This window comes from Actinia tenebrosa, unplaced genomic scaffold (genome assembly GCF_029948245.1).
Source record: "Actinia tenebrosa isolate PJP-AT-01 unplaced genomic scaffold, QUT_ActTen_1.0 utg344__unscaffolded, whole genome shotgun sequence".
NCBI classification, from domain to species: Eukaryota; Metazoa; Cnidaria; class Anthozoa; order Actiniaria; family Actiniidae; genus Actinia; species Actinia tenebrosa.
In genome coordinates, this window is record NW_028292606.1 from 572,046 (window position 1) to 589,289 (window position 17,244).

Here is a 17,244-nt window from a genome sequence, read left to right on the forward strand (position 1 = left end):
AATAGCAATTAGCTCACTTAAAGCAGCAATCAAAGACGACATCAGCCGTCCAGAGATACAACAACATACGAACGATCGGGCTGAGGCAAGACGACAAGGGATTGCTCTAGGTCACTACAGAACGCAGTTGCTAATGGAAGGGTTCTAGAGAAATGTGGCAACTATCACTATCGCTAAATGTGGTCAGTGGTTCAGTTATATGCAAACGTATTTGCCACGATGTATAAATGGCGAAGAAATTAAAGGCTAAAATAAATAAAAAATCGCTAATGATTGTTTTATTTCTCTTATTGTTCATTCGAATCATGCAAATGTTTGTTGAACCACGCTATAGAATATAACATTGACCTTCATGATTGTCCAAACGCATTATAGATTGTCAATGGTTATGCTAATAGCACTAATGAATTTTCACTTTTGGGTAAATGATTGTCCATAAATGCTATTGTTTGTCATTTGGTGTTATTGAAGTTGAATTTCGCGCACAAGAAAATACAATCCGCGCAGATGAATGTACAAACGCGCTATTGATTGTCCATTGATGCCCATGAATGTACACGCATATTCAATTGCCTTTATTGAAAGTTGATCCGCGCTAATGATGTTACTTGTGGTGTTGATGAAAGTACATTACACGTTATTGATACAACTACTGGCACAAATGATTGTACATTTTCTGTTAATGAACAGCAAAAGGTGTAATTTGCGAAGAAAATATATTACAAGCTCTTCTTCATCATTTAGTTTTATTATCCGGAACAATGGATGAATATGTTAATTCAAAATTTACCGCTAATCTATTGTCTAAATACTCAAACACTATTGGATAATTTGTAGAACTTTTGTCGAGGTGGTTTTGGTTGGAGTAGTCGCACTGTAACGTTTTAGTTATCTCCCGTAAAAGACACATTTCACTTTCATACCACAAGCTCCTTTATTATGTACTGAGATGGTCTTGTTCTTTTTACAGGCATCCTGACGCATGATACATTCATTTGGATAGGTCTTGTCATTGGACCCACAAACTGGATCAGTGGGTTTCTTGAGACATTCCTCGCACTTGCAGTTGATGATACCAGACGTTTGGTCTGCTTCACATACAGCAAAGGCAGGAACTGCAAGAGCTGCGAACATAAGATAACTCTTTTGGTTAAGCGCTTGGTTAATATCAGTCGCTAATGTTTTACGTACCATTGATCTATTTTTATTATAAATGAATATTTTCAAAATATAAACTTCAAGTTAGTTTACCTTGGCCTGCCTTGACGCATTGTTTGTGACAGCCGCTGGAGCAGCATTTCATCGGAGTAGGACAGTCGCTGTCAGATTGACATTGATCAGGCCTACCGTCACATTTTCTACCAAACATTCCCTTCCAGATTCTTGGGCAGGAACCTTAGAAAAATGAACGCATCTAACTTACCTTATGTATATAAAAATATAATATATATAGTATAAGTGCTTAACAATACGTCTAAAAATCAGACGTTTACGTTTCAGCATAACACGTAACAAAAACGTTCAAGTTAGATTGATTTTAAAAATGCAAAATGCAAATAGGTAATTGCCATAGCGTCTACTTAAAAAATCTCATCAAATAATTTCATACCACAAGCTCCTTTATTATGTACTGAGATGTTCTTGTTCTTTTTACAAGCATCCTGGCGCATCATGCATTCATTAGGATAGGTCTTGTTATTGGATCCACAAACTGGATCAGTTGGTTTCTTGGGACATTCCTCGCACTTGCAATTGATGATGCCAGACGTTTTGTCTGCTTCACATATAGCAAAGGCAGGAACTGCAACGGCTGAGGAGACAATATGGCGTTAGCTAACTATATTGTTTTATTTTTCAATGTGATCTGCCGTTATATATATTTCAATATGTTTCTTTACCTTGGTTTGCCCTGACGCATTGTGTGTGACATCCACTTGAGCAACACTTCATTGGAATAGGACAATCACTGTCAGTGTTACATTCATCAGGTCTATCATCACACGGTCTACCAAAAGGTTTTTTCCATTTTCTTGGGCAAGTTCCTTCACAAAAATATCAGAAACAAAAGGATTGATGAGATGTCATGACAGAGTGAATCAACCGTTAACATAAAATAAGTGAAAAGTTTTATCTAGGGAATACAAAAGGGCGCATATGTTTCTTTACTGTGTTATGAAGACACTGGGAGCTGCTGCCGATTGTTTCTCTTGCTTTTCGATGGCTCTACAGCACCTAAGGTGTTTGTATCACAGTACAGAGACATTAGCAGCCGTTTTATATTGCTTTTAAAAATATTTTTGAACGATTTTGAGGGAGCGGGTCTCTGCCATCTGATATAAACACGTTAGCCAACCAATCAGCGCGTTTGTTATATCTTACATGTTTTATAATGGTTGCTATGTCTTGATTTATTCTATCTTATCCTTATCGTTTTTTTATTCCTTTAAAAGACAGATATAAATTTCATACCACAAGCTCCTTCCTTCTGTACTGAGATGGTCTTGTTCTTTTTACAAGCATCCTGACGCATCATACAATCATTAGGATATGTCTTGTTATTCGAACCACAAACTGGATCAGTTGGTTTCTTAGGACATTCCTCGCACTTGCAGCTGATGATACCAGACTTTTGATCTGCTTCGCATACAGCAAAGGCAGGAACTGCAATGGCTGAGCAGACAAAATGTCGTTATATTTATCTTATATTAGTATTACCCTATTAATACATTACTATTGTGAAAAAAATATTAATTTACTTTGCCGTATTTTACTAGCTTTACTTACCTTGGTTTGTCATGACGCATTGTCTGTGACAGCCGCTAGAGCAACACTTCATGGGAGTAGGACAGTCACCGTCTGAATTACACCCATCAGGTCTATCGTCACATTTTCTGCCAAAAAGTCCTTTCCAATTTCTTGGGCAAGCTCCAAACCTTGCTCCTGTTCCTTTATATGGAAAAGAATATGCTTAGTTTACTAACAAATAGTCTCCCAAAACATCAATGATGCTTTTATACCTTTGCATATTAAGGTTCTAATGCTTCCTGCAACATCCTGCAAAGCTCCAAATGATTGTGCGATGACAACTTTGTTAGAATCAGAAGCAATGGAAACAAGTTCTTCCCTGTCAATGATGTTACCAACGCCAATAGAATAAACCGTAACGTCTTTCTTCTTAATTCTGTCAGAAACGAGCTGAGGTTCTGTAAATGGACCTTCATCTCGACTTTGTTTGCCGTCTGTCAAAACCAGTAATACCTATTTACAAGCGCAGAAAAAGCTTGTTAGAAACCTTGGATCGAAACGCGAAAACGTTTGAGTTTTTTGAGTTGATTCAATATTCTCACCTTTGGTACATTAGTTCTCATTCCTGCAGATGTTACAAATACTTCTCGATCTGCCAGATCAAGTGCCTTATCTATAAAACTGAATCCTTTTCTCCATTCCATCAGTTCTATTTTCTTTAAGACTTGGTTTTCGTTGAGGTTACCTCCCTTGAGCGTGTTGAACTTAAGGATTACCTCAGCCTCAGTGCTGTACACAACTATTGCCACGCGCACTCCATCTTGTCGTATTCGGAAATTGCTGAGGATTCTTTTGATGAATTGCTTCTTGATGAACCAGTTGGCCCGTCCGATGCTGTCAGATGCGTCGACAACGAAAGCAATGTCAAATACTTTCTTGCATTTATCCTCTAAAAGGAATAGGAAATAGCATAGGTTTTAGATAGCTTAAGTGATTACATGACAATGTTTTGACAGTAATCTTGATCATCCTCGTACTATAGGCTAAAAATCAAGCAGCAATTGTAAAAAAAAGAGATAAAAAGATAAAAACTGGCTGTATCATAGTTGTACTAAGAAGCGATGCCGGAATGTGGTATTCACAGTAAATTATATTCTAATTAGCTAAATGTTCTGTTGAAGAAAAGGGGTAATTACCTAAACAAAGAAATTTTGCTAAGGGCTTGACGGCTTCATTCAGATTCATCAAGGGCTTTTGGAAGATGTCCTCTGAGCTGGAGACAATGTCCAAGAGTTCGTTTTTCTTAGCATTGCCATCAATAGACAACGCTAAAATGTTTATTCCTATGTTTTTAAGTCTCTCCGAAACTTGACGTAATCTTTCCTGGTTTGAGCTGCCTGATTGCCTTCCATCCTCGATGATTAGAAAAACCTTAAATTAAAAGCATTAATTAGTTTATATATATGAAAAACAGAATTACCAATGGTAATAGCTATCAACGTTCTGCACTTAAAAATCGCTATGAAGGAATGCAAAAAAGGACGGTGAAAAAAAAGAAGCAAACAAAAACAAAAAAACAAAAAAAACAAAAAAACAAATGCACGATACTGTTAGACAGACTTATAGAGAAACATACAAAAAGAGAAAAAGAAAGGAAGGAAGGAAGGGAGAAAGGGAGGAAAGAAGGCTGTGTTTTATCATATACATATAGGGGTTTAAAAATATTGCGTTCAGATTGTTTTAGAGCGCTTGCTTTACGAGAGAAAACCCTCTTTTTTTTTATTGCGTTATTCGTATTCAAAAAAACAATCATTTCGCGGCTTTTGTGTATCTATTTGCTGTCCTGTGCGAAGTTATAAAGTGCTTAAAAATTGGCAGGACACTTTGACAAGAGTTGAAAAGCACAGCGCACTTTTGTTCTGCCAGTCCAAGCCTTGCACAAAGCACGCGCGCGCGTTTTCAATTTCTTTGAAAAGGAACGCATTGAGTTCGTCGTACCTTAAGGCTATTTGGTCTCATTCCTTCTCCTGTCTTGAATAGTCGTTTTTCAATGTTCTCCAATGTTTTATCCAATTTGCTTTTTCCTTTTCTCCAAAACATTGTGCTAACAATCCTTTGGATTTCTTCCACGTTCAGTAATGCTGGCGTAAGACTTTTGAAACTGTTTTCTACTTTGATGTTCGTAGCATAAGAAACAATTCCAATATTGACTTTGTCTGCCGATACATCGAAATGACTGACTAGTCTTTTCAGGAAATCAAGGATTCGGGCCCAAGAGCATCTAGTCATATTTGGAGATGCGTTGATGCCTATTGCCAAATCTAGTGCCTTGCTACAAGTGTCCACTGGATAAAAAGAACGTGATACTCATCGTGTTAAAGGTCTGATTTTCTAACTATTATAATTTTAATTGCTGGATTTCATTTAGCTGATAAAAGGTTTTTGGATCATATTATCAGCATCATTTAGTGGTCAGCACCTAACAATGCCATTTGAAAGTCGTGCATGATAATTCAGCTAATAAACATTTCCAGTGAAATTTAAAAGTAAAATTACCTGGTTTTTCTGGTATACCATCCGTGCACACATTACTGCAGCCATCAAAACAGCACTTTTTGTCCTCTGGGCATTCGGAGTCGATTTCACACTGGTTTGATATTTTCCTGCAAGAGTTGCTATCCTTAAAGATCACAGGACATCTGCTTGGAGAAAATCTGGGCCGATTCGGTACACCTAATAAGAAATATACATGAGAAATACATATGGGATATAAGTGACAACAACCGGTTGGCTCCCTTGGCTGAGAATGCGGCAGGTCGTGATTCGAGTCCCGGCCGGACCAACTAAAACATCTGATGATAATTACATCTACGAATGTTAGACTTTCAAATGGGTTGGATGATCTTTTTAAATGGCGGTTCCGTCCCTCCACACTTCATCATTACTAACCAATATCGGAGGGAGGTACAAGAACCATAAGGACGTAAAACAAAAACCCCTGGCGGTGACTATCCTCAGCGCCTACACCTCATAATAACCACCTTTCATGTTTGTAAATTGCATAAAAAGCAATCTGAAATTCACAACTCAATGTTAAGCGCCGTTGACCATGTTTATATAGAAAGGGCGCTGTATAAATCATAAATCATCATCAACAACAGTGAAATCGCTATCCTTCATATATATGTATTTAGTATAGACACACAGGTGATTATTGATAATCTGGCGCCCTGATTGGTCGAGAAACTTAAATTATCATACGATAATCACCTCCAGCGATAATCCAAAATGGCGGCCAGCCGCTTTGTTGCTGTAACCGGAAAAAATGTGTCTTTTATCTTCTTTTTTTCTTTTTTTGAAAGAATCACCTGTGTATTTATACTAAAACAATTATTCACCTCAGGCTCAGTGAATATCGGGAATAATAACCTTAACTTCGTTTCGGTAAATATTCCCCGATATTCACTTCGCCTTCGGCGAATAATTGTTAAATATATCTCAAATCTGTCAGAGTTTTAGGGATTTGGTGGTCATATTTATGCCTTGGCCTAGTAAGAAATATTCTGTAGCTGGATATCCCAGAAAAACGTCCCTATTTTCTTGCCTTCGAGAGTTTAGCCATTTTCTAGACTGCCACGAAATCTAAGAACGGTCGTAAAAGGTAGGGAAGAAACTAAGGATATGGCAAATGTAACCGAACAATACTTACTCATTGTCTCGCATCTTGGAGTAAAAGGCGTCCTGGTTGCTGTTCCTAAAACTTCTTGCCCATCCTTGTCCACACAGTACGAAAAGCCACTTCGAGTCTGAATAGGAGCAAAATCTCCATTCGATGCACATCTAGGTATATATCTACCTGGCTGGTAATTGGACAAAGCATCCAAGTATTGTCTCTGGCATTTGGATGGTAAAGATCCTAGGAATGATATTATGCAAGTGAAAAAAATACCTATTAAAGGGGAAAACGAATTCCGAAAGGGCAAACCTTGTGGCTATTCGATAATAATAAACAATCTTTATTCAGGAATGCCTAAGTCACATACGTGTTTTACATTAGGGTCCTGTAATTTGCAATCCTTACAAAGGCATATACCGTAAATTTCACAATCATTGACGGGCTCAAAACATCGAACATCGAAACTTAACACAAGGTTGATATAAACATGTCTCTGCAACAATTTAGGAACATACCAGGTGTTCTATATGGAGATTACTTCATGGAACGTGGGCGTGTACGGTTTTATTCACGAGCAAGTCTCCGAGCGAGTAAGTTTTATGATACGAAACGAGTGCATAAAAAACTATACACCTATACGGTTTATTATATTGATACCGAGATCTTCAATTTTAGTTAAAAACTAAAATATTTTGAATAGGTTTTTAGCGAGTAATATAGGTTTGCTGTGTCAAAAATTCTTACCATAACAGTCAGGTCTAAGAGGTCTTGGTGTTCTCGTTTTTCTTTTTTCGTTCCCATTGCTATCGACACAGTGGCATGTCATACCCCGACACTGGACTTCATGATACGAGCCGTCGTCACGACAACGTGGCACAAACGCGTTTTTATCTGTGTTTTGGATCGCTTTGGCGTTCTCTCTCATACATGGCATACTTGTTAACCGAGTATTTTTGCTGCAGACTGGTTTATTGGGGAGATTAGTTCTTGTGTTTGATATCTCAAAACCCTTTTCATCAACACAAAAGCAAATGTTGCCATAGCATTGCATTGGGTTGTACAAGCCATCCGGGTCACAGGTTGGTACAAATTGATTAACGGCGCCAAACTGGTGGGCCTGTTGATAGTGGCGCTGACAAGGTGTCAAGGTCCAGCCTACAATATACAATAATATTTTAAAGAACATATGAATGAAAAAAATATTTTTTATAAATTTATTGTTTAATATAAACCCTACGTACAACATTAGACTTAGCATAAATATAACAGAAAATAATCTAGGATGCGTGATTGATGTTATATTCACTTTTCTCGAAAAGTACACTGTTGGTGCATGGTGCTGCTAACGCGCCGCTTCTATCTCACAGCAGCATGTGAATAGTTGTGATTTCTGGAAAAGCTAACAAACATATTTGATGACTGGCTGCTTTTTAAAGTGGGTTCTCTGTTGTTTTTTTTCTCCGAAAAAGAAAATGAACGTCTGCATTTTGATGACATCTGACTTAAACCGGCTTAAATGAAATATTCCTTCTCGAATAGGATTTGATCTTTGCCAATTTGTCAATAGTAATTTTACGTTGATTGGCAAGTAAGCCAATCACAACAGGACGGGGTAACGAGAAGGGTTCCATAACTATTGAATGCATATAAGGTCACGTGGTAAACATCACGGAGTCAGGGGTTCATCCTTGCTTAACCATGAGGCTGAACAAACCAGACAAATTTAAAGACGAGATAATATGGTTCGTGATGTCTGAGCAATCATTCCCTGTTCTCTACTTACCAAGAGGAGAACAGTCAGGTTCATTGAATCTTGGCTTCGTCGTACCAGGTATTTCAACGCCGTGTTTGTCCACACACATACACACAGATCCAAAACATTGCACAGGATCGAAACTGCCATCAGATCGACAACGGGGAATAAAACGCCCTGGTACGAGTTGTTTTAAGGAGAGCACGTAGAGTTTTCGACAAGGTCCAAGGTCTGATGCTGCTGATTGAAGCAATAAAGCGAATACAATGAGAGACGTCTCAGAGAAGTAATTCATATGTACTGTCATAGCAGTGTGATAACAATGATGATTATAACGATAACAAACGCGAGTAACCCCAATTCAAATAGTTCCATCTAAAAAATATGGAAGGACGCAATTTATGATTAAACTGAGAATTTCAATAAAACATAAGTAAAAGCCCTGACGTGACTTATTCATATTGTTTTTTTGTTTTTGTTGACATTATTTTATTCAAAATGTGAATGTGAATGTAGATCTGTATTAAATCATGTTGCCAATTGTCTTCTCATATTCACTAATCCATGGACTCCTACTAGTGTCAGATCATCATTTTATACGTTTCAAATAAAATGAATTATTCATTTAGTTTAATATGCTGGTGTATTTATACCTTGGACTCCACATTCAGGCCATCCTCGTTTGCGCGTTCCTGGAAGCTCTTTTCCATTCTCATCCACACACCAGCAGTACCAGCCTCGATCACACTGCACCGTGTCGAATGTGCCGTCAGGTCTACAGTTAGGAATCCAGCGGCTGAGCACGTGACGCTGGACAGAGAGTTCGTATAGACGCTGGCATGGAGATAGCAGACTATCTAATTGTAACCAGCGAAAGAACGAAAACGTTAACGAAGTAAGAAAAAAAGTCAGTTGAATTAGTTTTTTTTCTGGTTTGTTCTTTTGCGCATAGCAATTATAAGCATCGTGCTTTTACACATTTAATGCCACATTACTGGCTTGATGATGAATTTTTCTACTTTCTGAAAAGTTGCTCTCTTCCTTGATTCAAGTGTCTTTACAGGTCAGTTTTCCTCCCTTCGCAAAACACAACACACTTAACTTTAATACCATTTATGAGTTAACCTTGCGCTGATTTAGATCAGCTCAGAGTTTGCTTCAAGGTACGATCTGTAAGTTCGTCATGCACTTACTTTAAAAAAAAAAAAAAAATATATATATATATATATATATATATATATATATATATATATAATGGAGAGCATTGTTCGTAAATATCACTTTTATTATTCATACCTGATGCCAAGCATTTCGGTACCCTTGGTAGAGGGGTAGCTGTTCCTCTTATTTCTTTGCCCATTTTATCCACGCAGAAACACGTTCCGGCATGGCACTGCATTGGGTCATATCCGGTATCAGGCTTGCATAAAGGTGCGCATGCGTTAGATGAAGAATTTGAACGTTTTGTTTTGAATTCTTGGTGGCACATGGAAACTTGTCGTTCTGTTAAAGAAAAACGATAGAATAAATAAATAAATAAATGTGTATTTTATTGTTTTATTTTTATTGGTCTTTTCTGTTTACTTTTTTATTTACCCCTTTTACCTTTTGTATTCTTTTGTATTATTTTTAACTTAGCGAATCATAGTCAACCAGAATGCACTTCTCGCTGGAAACGATGCAATGCGATACGCCAATTTCTCTACCATGCAAAATGGCGGTTTTTAGGTAAAGTCTGGGGACCCAGTTCCATTGCTCTTGTTATTCCTGCTATATATTTTATATATTACGACGACCATTTGACACTTTAGACAGAGAGACGTCATCAATGTTATCAAAAGAATCTAAGGTAGATTTTGAAAGTAGCGTTGGCTACCAGTTAGACGACCGAGATTTCATAAGATTACAAAGAGAATCTCTACTCTAATTAAAAGAAGGCATCTTTGGAATTTAAGAACTTTGATTTGCAGAAAGTTTGCTCCACTAGAGCTTGGAAGAGCTTCGCGAACGATGTAGGCTAACGATATAAACCATAATATAGGCACGCAGTGAATTGTAGTTGACAAGGATCTTTAAGACCTTATCGTTTGTTTGTTTTGTTTTTTTGTTTTTATTTTTAAGTCGAGCTCTTTAAACCTTTATTTTTTTGTCAGAAAATGCAGACAAAATTAATTATGCAAGACGTCATAAAAAAGAAAGGAAAACTCCTGCAGCTTCAATATCATCCTCAACACCTTGTGATCACAGCAAAATACTTATTCATCACATTGATCACCAAAAATACTTACATAGCAATATTTAAGTATTAATGTTTCTCCATGTTTACTTCTTTGGGGTTCGAGTCTTCAGGAGCATGGTGAATGGAGTTGTTTTGGTGTGAAAGCTTTAGGGACGGTGCATATAAACACTGATATAAACATGCATATTTTCATACTTATGAATTAGTGAAAGATGTTTTTTGTTGATGATATTTTCTGAACGAACCTTTCTTGCCACAGATAGGCCAGCCTCTTGTTCTGGTATTGGTCATCTCACGCCCTTCTTTATCCACACACCAGCAGTAGTTGCTAGGGCCACATTGGACCAGGGCAAAGCTACCATCAGCTAGACATCGAGGAACAAATGTACCAAATGGAAATTTACTGCGCATGACACGGAATTGCTTCTGACATTTAGTGAGGGGATCTAAGAAGCATAAACATAGCAATTACTGAATACCAAATCCAGCCACTCAATTTTTGTTAATGCCACCCAATGCAAGGGCGGATCCAGGGGGGCAAAGGGGGGCAGCAGGAAAAAAAAAAAAAAAACTAAACTAAAGAATTAGATGCTTTTTTTATTGTTTCCCGTTGTGTTGACGGAAGAAACTCAATTAGGCCCCCCTAAACTCAATTAGCCCACTTCCTTAAAATTTGGGCTGGATCCGCCCTTGCAATGTCCACTTAAATTTTGTTAATCTTGACCAATGTCACCATCAGTTCTTTACGACCCTTCACTACAAGTTTTCTACTGTCGCCTTGTGCTTCCCAATGTCGTCATCGAACGCGGCGACAATTCACTACGAGTTTTCTAATGTCGCAGTATGCCTCCCAATGTCGTCATTTGCCGCGGTGACAATTCACTACAAGTTTTCTAATGTCGCTTTATGCTTCCCAATGTCACCATCAGTCGGACAATTCACTACAAGTTTTCTAATGTCGCCGTATGCCTCCCAATGTCGTCATTTGTCGCGGTGACAATTCACTACAAGTTTTCTAATGTCGCCTTATGCTTCCCAATGTCACTATCCGGGTTTCAAAAAGGGCCGGTTTTTAAAGCAATATTTTAAAAGTAACCTTACCAACTGTTTTGCATTTAAGTGGTTTAAGTCCTGGCTCTCGTGTTCCGTCAATTTCGACGCCGTACATATTAACACAGAAGCAAAGAGAGCTGTGACACTGCATTGGTTCGTAATTTCCATCTGGCTGACAACGAGGGACGTAGCGACCATAGATGTACCCGTCAAGAGCAGCGCGGTACTCTCGTTGACACTGAGTAGGGTTGGCAGGAAGCGCAGCAGCTTGAGCTTAAGATAAATAAAACAATCGTTTATAACTTTGTATTGGAAACTTTTCATATCAAGTCCCCTGAGTAGTATCATATTCTATTGTTACGCTGCTTACCTGTAACCTTCAGGAAAATAAATATAAATGTAAAGAATAGTCCCCTTCACAGTTCCCGGCGCCATCTTGAGAGGTAGCTGTGCCTTTGCATCGAAGCGAGACGAACGGTGAGCTTGCAACGATAGAGGACATGTGAATAACTGTCCAAATTGTAAGATGGCGCGGGGAACTGTGAAAGGGACTATTTTCATATGGTGTGGCTAATGAGTCGATGTATTTTAGTTGTATAATAAAGAAATAAACTTACGACATTTTGGCCATCCAGTAGTTCTTGTTCTAGCTAGTTCATTCCCAAAGTTGTCCACACACCAGCATGAATACCACCCTTCGTCACACTGCACTGGCTGATAAGTACCGTTAGGAAGACACTGTGGTATGAATCGACTGATTGCGAAGTTATCCATTGCAACACGATACTGCCGCATGCAATTTTTCTTGCTTTCTCCTTCAAATGAAATTCGTATTTTTAGAATAAAATTTAAAAGTTCTGAACCTTAAATCTTTTCGTTCGATACCATATCTTGTTCGCAATGTTGTACATGACCAAAGATAATCAAAATAACTCTTACGAAGAAATAATCTATAACCTTACCTACATTTTTATAATTAAGTAATCCAGACAACTAGCTATAATTCGAATCATCTGGGTTTTTAGCTTCCTTCAGCACATTTTTAAACGGTCTGAGTTAGTAATTATTTTGCTCGACGGAAGCCAAAAAACCAAACATCTTGGGCTGTGAGTTGGTCGCGTAATTATGAAAATGGATATAACAGAAGACAATTATCTTTTCATTCTCCAGTTTGTTGCTCAAATGTTTAAAAAAATACATAATGAGATATCGGGGGCTAAGGGAAAAGTGCAGTTTTTAACAAATTCTATTACCTGGCAAAGGTTTTCCTCCATTGATTTTCTTGCAATCTGGTTTCAGTGGAAGCTTTACTCTTGATCCTTGGATTTCGTCACCATCTTTGTTTACACAGTAACAATCTGATTCGTGACACTGGGTAGGAGCAAAGCTGCCATCCTGATTACAGTGTGGAATGAAAGGTCCTTGGTTGATACTCCGGAGTGCTATCTTACGTTGTCGCTGACATATAGTCAAAGCTCCATCTAGAAATGCGAATCATAAGTTTAAAGAGTTTGGTCAAAATTTTTGGTTTTCCTTCATTTCTTTATACCTTCTTTTTTGTCACATACCTTTGATTCCGCAGATTGGTTTTCCACGGACTCTGGTTTCCGGGATTTCTCTGCCAAGCTCGTCCGAGCACCAGCAATATCCAGTGGCCGAGTGACATTGCATATCTGCATAACTTCCATCCTGATCGCATTTAGGAACAAAACGTCCTGGCATTCTGTTGTAGCTTAATGCGTTCATGCGTTCTTGGATGCACACTGAGAAATGAGAAAATCAAAACCAATCAAGTAAAGAGTGATGGGTTTTGGAGACAATTTGTACTCTGAAATAAGGAATTTGACCAGTCATTTTGTTCTTGACTAGTCAAATTTATTGGACCATAGGGGATGGTTGAATACCACTTTGCTTGATATTCGTTATGGAATTTGGGCTAGAAAACACCAGTTTCGGTTTAGATGCATACAGCTTTTTAAAAGCAACAGACTCTTTTGCGCAGACTTAGCCTCGTTTATATATCAGCTATTCACAAGTACCATTAACAGGTACCAAAATATCACTATTGTTAAAGATGCGCATTCTTCACATTACAGTTGCCTTTCTCAAATGATTAGCTCTTAAGCGAGGCTAAGCCTTTGCAGATCATTCTTTAGTCATAAAACACAGCGGTATGTGCCGAATGAGAAAAGGGACTATTAAGTAAGTGGTTGAATTAGCCCGACGTTACCTGGTATTTGACAGTAAGGTTTGCCTCTAGTTCTAGTTCCAGGTATTTCTACTCCCCGATGATTGACACACCAGCAGTCTCCTTTATAGCACTGTATATCATCATATCCGCCATTTTCCCTGCATTGTGGGATGAAGATGACATCGGTGTATTCCGTTTGGTTAAGTCTTCTTACCAAGCTGTTGAACCTCTCGAGTTTGCATTGGGTATATTTTATTTCTAGGAACAAATGTTATATCATGAAAATATAATTTAAAAATGATAGTTTTCGTACCCACCGCATTGATGGAAATTTATCATAACAGTTGACTTTCATAACTTTCCAAACCTTTGAATACAGTCATGTTATGTTATAAGTATTCAAAAATCTTTGTGTCTGATCAGCATCCAAACCCCCCAACCCTTTGATTCCCCTCATTAAAATTCCTGGATCCGCTATTAGGACTCTTTCCTAGTTATAACGTTTGAGCATTTAATTCTCGAACCCAAAACTAATTGCTTGGTATTAATCAGCCGATGGAAAGCACCCTTCTAAAAGCCTCTTATATTCGAGGCTAACCATGAAGATAGAAAAGAAATACCATAAATTTCATCGACGAAAAGTGTGGATTCTTTTGTATTTCCATGTTAGCAACGCGTCCAAGATTTGAAGGTTCGAGAAAGGTCCATTTTTTTACCAGCTCTTACACAAGGGCAACCACTGCCCTCTATTATCAATCTGGTGAATTCCACGTCAAGCGATATACCCGAATATTGGAAATTGAAAATGGGCAGGATTTTAGTTTATAACTCACCTCCGATGGTACAGTTAGGCCTTCCATTGGTTTCAGTTCCAGCAATGGCATTACCATTCTCATCGACACACCAACAACTTTTTCCATTGTTGTAGCGACACTGTATCTCCTTGTAATTACCGTCTCTCTCGCATGATGGATAGAATGCGGCTGGAACAGACATTGCGTTGGCCAAGTGTAATTCGATATTACAAGTACTAATTGTTTCTGTATCAAAAAGAAAGGTCAATATGTACTCAGAGCAAAAGATAACAGGTTTATAAGTTAAGCATGCTGGTTAGTGCGCTGTTTTCTCTAGCTGAGCTACGGGAGCTTAGGCCTACACAGTATTAGGTTTTGTATTTGTCATTCCTTTATAGAAACCTAGACTTATCCATGGCAACATAAACCAAGTTTGTAAGATGCTGTACCCTGTACTCCTTTCGCACGGTATACTTCTTACCTTGCTCTTCGCAATACGCCTTTCCTTTTCTTCTAGTATCAGGAATTTCTCTTCCAGCGTAATCGACACACCAACAGTATCCAATAGATTGATGACATTGAGTTGGCAAGTACCCTCCCGATGCCGTACAACTCGGTGCGAAGCGACCGGGAGACGCCTCACCAAGTGAGCCAAGAATTCGTTCACGTTCATTCAAACATGGCCTCAATGTTACTAAAAAGCAACAACAACATAATCATAATTATCTTCGTCAAGTTTTAGAACACTAGGTAAAATGCGGTCCCGTCAAGTTTAAAAAGAATAAACATACAAGACCACGCGTTTTTATCTGTGATTACTTCTAACACTTTAGTATTAACCTCGGGCTTTAGGAGTTAGAGGTCCGCGGTTCAATAGTCCCCTTCACGGTTCTCTGCGCCATCTTGAAAGGTGGCCGTGCCTTTGCATCGAAGCGAGACGAACGTTGAGCTTGCAATGATAGAGACATGTAAATAATTGTCCAAGGTGTTAATAAAAGGTCTCTATCATTGCAAGCTCATCGTTCGTCTCGCTTCGATGCAAAGGCACGGCTACCTTTCAAGATGGCGCAGGGAACCGTGAAGGGGACTATTGAACCGCGGACCTCTAACTCCTAAAGCCCGAGGTTAATACTAAAGTCTGTTTCAGCTGTTCTGCTCTAATCGGTGTACCTTCAGCTTTTAATGCTTTTAGTGGGGGTGGGGGCTCCCTTGAACGCCATCTATTAGCTGAAGGGGCACTGACGTTAAATAAGCTCTTCACCTTTACCATCAATAGCGGCACTTTATGGATATTGTTTTTACGTAAATTATCGAAGTTGCTATTTCCCGTATACCTATTGAGACATGCATTCCTGGGCAGGTGAAGGGAATAAGATGGGGACGGAAATTTATCTAGTAAACCCTTATGCAAGATTGTTAACAAATCTTACCGTATATAGAACATATTGGTGCTCCCTTTCTGCGAGTTCCTGATAGTTCATTGCCATCTTTATCGACACACCAACAGAATCCAGTCAAACCATGACACTGTACCAATTCATATGAACCATCTGGTCTACACTTGGGAACAAACTGACCTGGTGCAGCAATACCTGTCCAGCCAATAGCAATCTGAAGCTCCTTTTGACACATAGTCAGACCAGCTGGAAAAAAATAGAAAAGGAAACGATTTTATTGTTTCGTGTACGTAATACATCTAATGACCAAGTAGACTTACAGTAACCAAAGTCAATGCCGACTATCGGAAAATTTATCGTAATGTTTTCTTAGAAAATAAACCATTGGTCTTACCTTGATAGTGACATTCAGGCACAGTCTTGGATCTTGTTCTTGGTATTTCAACACCGTATTTATCCACACACCAACAGTATGGTGATCCTTCTAAGCACTGAATGGGATGATATCCACCTAGTCTATCACACACCGGGGTAAATTCAGCGAGACTGTTACTTCGAGCCTTTCTTTGACGGTATTGGCACGTTGTTTCGTAATCTAAAAAATTTTCCAATCATCATTGTTAGTGTGCCTTAGTTAGTAACCTGACCAGATGTACTTGCACCCCAGCAATGCGAGGGAGTGTCTTAAATGAGTATCATCATTGTTAGCAAGTTGTCTCTTCAAATTTTAATTGGCTTAGTCTAACTGAATGATTGACTTGTCTTATATCTATTTATAATATCCGATGTTGTTACATTAGTGGCAAAAGAAAAACAAAAACAAAAAACAAAACAAAAAAGACAACAACAACAACAACAACAACAACAACAACAACAAACAAACAAAAAACAAACAAAAAACAAAACGACAAAAAAAAAAAAACAAAAAAAAAAGAAAAAAAAAAAGAAAAAATAAACACTGCTTACTAAGTGTGGAGTATATAATCTAATAAAAAATCTCTTAGAAACACATGGCTATTGTATTCACCTTTAGTTAGGATAAGGGAACAACTGATTTTTTCCCTCGTTCGAGTTCGAGCTATTTCATTTCCATTCTTTGTAACACACCAGCAGTAAGCACCAAAGCACTGGAGCTGCGGATAGCTGCCATCGTCATTACATGTGGGAGCGAACTTGTTTAACCAAGGAAGGGAGCGGAATCGCTCACTGTGACAAGGGGGCAGACCTACGGCTAATGAAAAACAAAGTAATGTTTGAGAACAAACATAATAGCTATAATAACATAAACTGAGGAAAAATAATCCTTTTATCAAACAATGCTCTTCTTGTCATTGCGTTAGTAATTAACCTACATTGAATGACTACAAAAGCACTGTTTCCCAATGTTTCTACATCC

At 38.3% G+C, this 17,244-nt stretch overlaps 1 protein-coding gene across 6 annotated transcripts in view; it reads right to left on the reverse strand.

The window, feature by feature from the left end:
- LOC116306989 (uncharacterized) overlaps positions 1-17,244 on the reverse strand; it is a 78,854-nt gene that overhangs the window by 22,727 nt on the left and 38,883 nt on the right. For 4 of the 6 annotated variants that reach the window (XM_089025484.1, XM_089025487.1, XM_089025486.1 and 1 more), the window contains 27 exons: positions 16,876-17,079; positions 16,243-16,443; positions 15,882-16,094; positions 14,933-15,145; positions 14,491-14,697; positions 13,697-13,915; positions 13,035-13,229; positions 12,720-12,947; positions 12,084-12,281; positions 11,515-11,739; positions 10,659-10,859; positions 9,471-9,677; positions 8,828-9,031; positions 8,205-8,414; positions 7,166-7,576; positions 6,455-6,661; positions 5,302-5,478; positions 4,744-5,090; positions 3,942-4,176; positions 3,348-3,694; positions 3,018-3,258; positions 2,785-2,946; positions 2,470-2,670; positions 1,899-2,042; positions 1,610-1,810; positions 1,252-1,395; positions 924-1,124 (listed from right to left, as the gene is read on the reverse strand). In XM_089025484.1, coding sequence (XP_088881610.1) covers positions 924-1,124; positions 1,252-1,395; positions 1,610-1,810; positions 1,899-2,042; positions 2,470-2,670; positions 2,785-2,946; positions 3,018-3,258; positions 3,348-3,694; positions 3,942-4,176; positions 4,744-5,090; positions 5,302-5,478; positions 6,455-6,661; positions 7,166-7,576; positions 8,205-8,414; positions 8,828-9,031; positions 9,471-9,677; positions 10,659-10,859; positions 11,515-11,739; positions 12,084-12,281; positions 12,720-12,947; positions 13,035-13,229; positions 13,697-13,915; positions 14,491-14,697; positions 14,933-15,145; positions 15,882-16,094; positions 16,243-16,443; positions 16,876-17,079 — 5,943 coding nt within the window. The remainder of the gene's footprint in view (positions 1-923; positions 1,125-1,251; positions 1,396-1,609; positions 1,811-1,898; positions 2,043-2,469; positions 2,671-2,784; positions 2,947-3,017; positions 3,259-3,347; positions 3,695-3,941; positions 4,177-4,743; positions 5,091-5,301; positions 5,479-6,454; positions 6,662-7,165; positions 7,577-8,204; positions 8,415-8,827; positions 9,032-9,470; positions 9,678-10,658; positions 10,860-11,514; positions 11,740-12,083; positions 12,282-12,719; positions 12,948-13,034; positions 13,230-13,696; positions 13,916-14,490; positions 14,698-14,932; positions 15,146-15,881; positions 16,095-16,242; positions 16,444-16,875; positions 17,080-17,244) is intronic. The other 2 variants (XM_089025485.1, XM_089025488.1) reach the window with 2 other exon arrangements.